Below are 6,383 nucleotides of genomic sequence, written 5' to 3'. Positions count from 1 at the left end.
TATCCACTGAACATGAACCCCTCCAGGCTCTGGTAAGCATAGGATGATGTTCTAATCTAGATTAGGTAATGATCTAATCTGGATTAGGTAATGATCTAATCTGGAATAGGTAATGATTTTATCTGGATTAGGTAATCCTCTAATCTGAATAGGGTTGTGCTCTAATCTGAATAGGGTAATTATATATTCTGAATAGTTTAGTGCTTTAATCTATGAAGAGTCATGATCTATTCTTAACACGATAATGCTGTAATCTGAATAAAGTAATGCTCTAATCTTAATAGGGTAATGCTCTAATCTGAATATGGTAATGCCAAAATGTTAATAGGATAATGCTGCAATCTGAATAGTGGAGAGCTGTTATTATAACAGCAAAAGGAAAAAAAAGGAAAAGAGGAAAGGACCTGGGACAGGAGCTAATATAGCTGATCGATGAGGCAAGAAGGACAAGCAAAGCCAGACAGGTGGTGTCAGATCTAGGAGGAGAACGACCGACACACTGGGTCTACAGACACCCGGAGAAGACAGTGAAGTGAAGGAGAGAGAGACAGAAAGATAGAGCGAGAGTGCTAGAGACAATGACAGAGAAAGAGATAATGATTGAAAGAGACAGAGGGAGAGAGGGAGAGAGCGAGAGAGCGAGAGAGCGAGAGAGCGAGAGAGCGAGAGTGAGCGAGCACGTGTCAGACAGAGACAGAGACAGCATGTGTCAGACAGTGAGTGTGGCAGGTGTGAGGGCTACTGAGTGCAGGGCGTTGAAAGAGTGGTGACCTTGCTGAGGAGGATGCACTTTGAGAACCACTGGGGGGGGGTGGGGGGGGATGGAGCCACTGATAGGGCAGTAGTATCCAAAGAGCAGAGAAGAGACATGAGGCTGAGGTTGATCTATGCGAGATAGTGGAAGGGCTACACCCCCTTAGACATGTGTTGGAAAACAAGGAGAAACCCCTTATCACCGGGGCGGTAATCTTATCTAGGGGAGAGCGTTCTGTCTTTTACAAAGGCAGGGTAGAGCGGGGGGAGGAGGAGGAGGAGGAGCAGGAGCAGAATTGTGAAGAATACACGGTTACTTTTGCATACATCAACGTACTATCACATGCTGTAGAACAGTGTGACCTCTCTCTGTGATTTGAAATGTCATGCACATTTGGCAGACCCCTTCATCTTATTTTGTATTTGATTTTTTTTTTTTTTTTTGCATTCCATAGTTGTTTTTTTTACGCATTTGCAAGTTGACAATACTTGAAGTATGTTGCATTCTAATTCATGGTGTACCACAGAGCAAACTAACAGGCATACCACTACTGGGGCACTCTAATAGGGTTGCAATACAATGTGGTGCACGCACATGGGTTTGTAGCATGAAGCGGACAGAGGCAAAACTGTGTCATTCACTGGAAGATGGGGGAGAGGTGAGTGGATGAGGTAAAAAAACAAAAAATCTGCTCATTCTATCAAACATTAATGAAGACATGTCACATGTGTCCTCCTAGACAGACAATCCAAAAGGGCAGTCCACAAAAATACATTTATTGGACTCGTTTTAAGGAGGGAGAAATGTCTTCCGGTGGTGTAGCTACTGGTCCTCTCTCTCTCTCTCTCTCTCTCTCTCTCTCTCTCTCTCTCTCTCTCTCTCTCTCTCTCTCTCTCTCTCTCTCTCTCTCTCTCTCTCTCTCTCTCTCTCTCTCTCTCTCTCTCTCTCTCTCTCTCTCTCTCTCTCTTTACAGTCCCATCATGTAGCAGGGAGGAGAATATCTGGAGTATTTTGTGGTAAGACGGGGGAGGCCTGGAAGCTGCTCCTTCTCATTAGCATTCAGAATACTCCGTGTACATATTTGCCAACTCTCGTGAAGAGGAGCAACGGAAAGGGAGGACTAGGAAGCAATTGAGTCCCTCGGTAAGTAAAGCACGGTCAGAAACGCTTATTAAAAAAAAGTTAAACGTGTCGGAAGGAAAACTAGTTCCAGGCGGTGTGTCAGAGACTGAATCGACACGGCGTCCAAATCCAACGGCCGAAATGTATTCTACTGGAATGTTCTGGAATTCTCTAAAATATGGTCAAATTAGGAATATCAAATTAGTCAATATTTTTGCAAACATTTTAAATAATTGTGTAACAGAGAGATTCAAATAAATTGTTCTGAGAATGTTTTTCATTTAATTTGACTTAATGCCTTTTGCTTTACTCTGAGGGGACTTTTTGTGATTTTATCAATAAAAGAGAGAAGGCAATTATGCAATTAGAAATATAATTTACAGCTTGTGCTAACACTAAGTCAAATCATAAGTCTAACAATAAAAATACATGCATCCTAATTTGGCAGGAATGAATGCCTGAACTCTGACCTTCACATTGAGGCCATGAAAAAGAAAAAACGAACTAATATCTAAGACATGAAGCGAAACGTGAGGAGAAAGGGGAGCTAGAGAGAGAGGAGGGCCAGAAAGAGAGAGAGAGAGATAAAGAGAGCGAGATAAAGAGAGAGAGAGAGAGAGAGAGAGAGAGAGAGAGAGAGAGAGAGAGAGAGAGAGAGAGAGAGAGAGAGAGAGAAAGAAAGAGAGAGAGAGAGAGAGAGAGAGGGGAGGGGGGGGGGAAGAGAGAGACGGAAAGAAAGAGCGAGAGCGAGAGGGCGAGCAAGTGCGAGAGAGAGAAAGAGAGTCAGAGAGGAAAGAAAGCACGTTGCCTTTGTCAGATAATCGACGGAGATGATCTGAGCTGTGTCGGCTACAGGAAGCACTTACCCTTGAGTCCAGCTAGAAGACAGCAGGGTAAGAAAGAACAAACCAGAAGAACATGAAGACTAGCAACACGACGAAGGACAGACCCTGAGCTAGCAGCCGCAAGTTACTGGAGGAGGGGACAGGCAAAGCATGAGGAGGAACACAGCGACTCAAAACAACAACAACATCAACAACAACAACAACCACATTGAGGAGGAGGAGAAACACAAAAACAAAGAAACAGCAACTTGCTATCGTGGCAGTTTTGTGGCGGTGGGGGTGGTGTTGGTGGTGGACGGGGGGTGGTGGCCATGGTGGTGGTTGAGATGGTGGTGGGGGTGGTCGAGGTGGGAGTGGTGGTGGTGGTGGGGGTGGGGGTAGTGGTTGTTGAGATGGGGTTTGTGGTCGTTGTAGTGGTGGTAGGTGTGGTGGTGGTGACAGGAAAGAAAGAGAGATTGAGCAAGAGAGAGAGAGGAAGAGACAAAGTGAGCGAGGGCGAGAAAGTTTGTGGGGTAGAGATCCTGAGAGAGAGATGGAGAGTGAGAGAGCAAGAGAAAGTGAGCAAGAGGAAAGGGAGAGAGAAAGTGATGAAGAGAGTAGGAGAGAGTGAGCGTGGGAGGGACGGAGAGAGATTCAGACTACTTATCACTCCACTGCTGTTTGCGTTTGGTTCTAGCTCCTGGTTTAAGTGCCTAAGAGATTTACATTAAGTACAGCCATTCTGTCACACTAAATATCATGCTGAGTGTTTACTTTTGGGGGGGTAAGCAGGCTTTTAAAGCACTCAATTCAATGAAAACTGAGGTCCAATTTAATTTGTGAATGATGACATTCTGCCATTTTGAAATGGATCCACAGATCCATAAAGTTTGCAATTGGCTAATGTATATGTATATATATATTAAAAAAAATCTAATAATATCACATAAATGTGTTATATTAATATTAATGAATCATAGTTGATTGGTATTTGATTATGACATAGGCTATAATTATTTTTGGTAAAATTATATAAGAATCCGGATTATCGTAACATTCATATTCATAAATACACTAAATAAACCATACAGTCATAATGATCAAACCCGAAGGGCTGTGAGTGTGTGTGTTTGTGTGTCTGTGTCTGTGTGTGTGTTTGTGTCTGTGTGCGCGCGTGTTATTGTTTCATGGTCCCACGCAGTGCCATTCCTGACCACTAGGGGGAGGGGTTGAAACATGTATGCATGATGGGTCACAATGTTTCATGGGGGAGAAGGAAGTTGGGGAAAAGGTGGATGAGGGAGAGGGGGCGGGGGAGGGAGGTGGAGATGGAGGAGGAGGAGCTATAGGAGGAGGAGATGGATGAGGGGGAGGGGGCGGGGGAAGGAGGTGGAGATGGAGGAGGAGGAGCTATAGGAGGAGGAGATGGATGAGGGGGAGGGGGGGGGAGGGAGGAGGAGGAGTAAGAGGAGAGGGCAGAGGCAGAGGAGGAGCTAGAGGAAGAGGAGGATGGATGAGGGGCAGGAGGAGGAGTTAGAGGAGAGGGAGGAGGAGGAGCAGGAGGAGGAGGAGGAGAAGGGGGAGGAGCAGGAAGAGGACGAGGAGAAAAGGGAAGAGGAGCAGGAGGAAAAAGGAGAGGGCCGAGGAGGAGGAGGTGAATGACGGGGAGAAGGGAGAGGGGGAGGAGGAAGAGGTTGAGGCAGAGGGGGAGGAAGAGGAGAAGGAGGAGGAAGGGGTGGGGGAGGAGGAGGAGGATGAGGAGGACAGGGAGGTGAAGTGGACACAGCTGGCATCAGAGCAGTCAACTAACCACAAGTACGATCACACGATAAGAAAAAGAAACCACATGAGAAACAACAGATAATTTATGTGACAAGACTTTGAGCGACTGACCTAACTAACGTGTGACGTCTATTTTTATAACGATGGATACACACTGAAAGATCACAAGGATTCCTTGACGTCCCTATCTCATACAGTGTCTGCTGTGGTTCAACAGTGTGTAGGGAGGTTGAGTATATTATGAGGGGGGGGGGGGAACACTTTGTTTAACAGCCCATCCAGAAAAGAAAACGGAAAAAACAATCATATATTTCAACTTAGGCGTGAAAATGAGCACACACAAAAAATAAAACTCATGTTGTCTTCTGAATAGCAGGATCTATTATCGTGGAGTGTGTTTGCATGACTTAGCGCCACATGGTACCAAGTTCTGTAGCGTGGAGCAGTGGATAGCCCCAGCATAATAAGACCAATAAAGCACATTGACCAACGAAAACACGTTCTGCTCTTCACATCAAGAAAAAATAGAAAGTCATTATTGTTTCTTTAATGAGGGGGTGGGAGTGTGTGGGGGGGGGGGGGGACGACGACAACACAACGAATGGCAACAGAGAGAAGAAGAAGTATTGCTGGAGACAGCCCCGCTAGCGTCCATCCGGCAGCCTTACCTTTGCTGGGCTACCTGCCCTGTGAGCTGCTCAGGGGCTCCAGGAGAGGGACAGCGTGGTTATGACTAGAGAAGCAACTGACCCTGCAGTTTGTTTGGGGGTGGGGGGGGGGGGGGGGGGGGCGGTTGTGGTTGTGGTTGTGGAGGTGGTGATGGTGGAGGAGGGGAGTAGGAGGGGGGAGGGCTTTGGGGGTCTGTCTGAGGGCTGTCACACCCCTCAGCTTTAGTCATCTAGAGGCTGTGGAGAAAGACGTCCAGGTAGGGAGACGCCCACTGGTGAAGATAGAAGCGCGGTCCGGGCCCAGGCGGGCCGCCTCCCACAGGCCTATTTATACATACTGTCCTCACCCTGCCCTGTTTTTTCTCTACTTTTATTTTTCCTGGCAGCCCATCATTCTTGAGTAGAGGAGGTGTTGCATACAGTATGTTATTTTGCCCCGTTAAACGAAGACGTGAATGGGTGGAGGTCAAAGTTCATCTGTGAGGCTGCAAGACCTGTGTGTGTGTGTGTGTGTGTTCGTATGTAAGTCGGTGTGTGTGGTGTGTTTGTGCATGTGTGTGTGTATGTGTGTGTGTATGTGTGTGTGTGTGTGTATGTGTGTGTGTGTGTGTGCATGTGTGTGCCCACGTTCTTGCGTGTTTTGTACTCACAAGCGCGGTTTAGTGGCGCGTGGGGGAAGACATGGCGTGAGACAGGTATGAGGTTAAAAGCTTTCGTTTGATTCGAGGGATGGAAGTCTGCTCTCCCCCTCACGTGTTAAAAATCGGAAAACACGTTGTTGTCACACTGCAATGCACTGCAGTGCAAATGCAATGCGGTTGCAAAGGGGTGACTTACAGAACTGGGAGATGGGCGCGTCCATCTGGGCCGAGGCACCGCCTTTGGAGTTGAGCTTCTGGACCTGCGTGGGCGGGACGGGCTTGTGGGACTGGCCCGTGGCGCGGTACATGGCCTGCACCCACAGGATGCGGTCCTGCTCATCATCGCTGGCGAAGATCACCGTGTCTCCCTCCTTCACGGCGTTGAAGAACGCCCTGCCGCCATCCAAGCCTGGGGAGGGAGAGAGAGAGCACGGGGGTTAGCAACTGTTGTTAGTGAGTGTTGTGTGAGCGGCTGTTGTTAGTGACTGTTATTAGTGACTGTTCTTAGCAACTGTTGTTAGTGAGTGTTATTAGTGACTGCTCTTAGCAACTGTTGTTAGTGAGTGTTGTTGTGAGCGACTGTTGTTAGTGA

General features: G+C 47.3%; 1 protein-coding gene across 1 annotated transcript in view; it reads right to left on the bottom strand.

Moving 5' to 3' along the window:
• Nucleotides 1-2,725: 2,725 nt before the first annotated feature.
• LOC130402325 (calcium-dependent secretion activator 1-like) overlaps nucleotides 2,726-6,383 on the bottom strand; it is a 54,642-nt gene continuing 50,984 nt past the window's right edge. The window contains exons 20-21 of the mRNA XM_056606477.1: nucleotides 5,988-6,200; nucleotides 2,726-2,754 (exon numbers count right to left, since the gene is read on the bottom strand). Coding sequence (XP_056462452.1) covers nucleotides 2,726-2,754; nucleotides 5,988-6,200 — 242 coding nt within the window. The remainder of the gene's footprint in view (nucleotides 2,755-5,987; nucleotides 6,201-6,383) is intronic.

The sequence above is a fragment of the Gadus chalcogrammus genome, chromosome 13, assembly GCF_026213295.1.
Source record: "Gadus chalcogrammus isolate NIFS_2021 chromosome 13, NIFS_Gcha_1.0, whole genome shotgun sequence".
Taxonomy (NCBI): Eukaryota; Metazoa; Chordata; class Actinopteri; order Gadiformes; family Gadidae; genus Gadus; species Gadus chalcogrammus.
The sequence above is the reverse complement of the archived record's forward strand: the minus strand, read 5'-3'. Positions and strand labels throughout refer to the sequence as shown.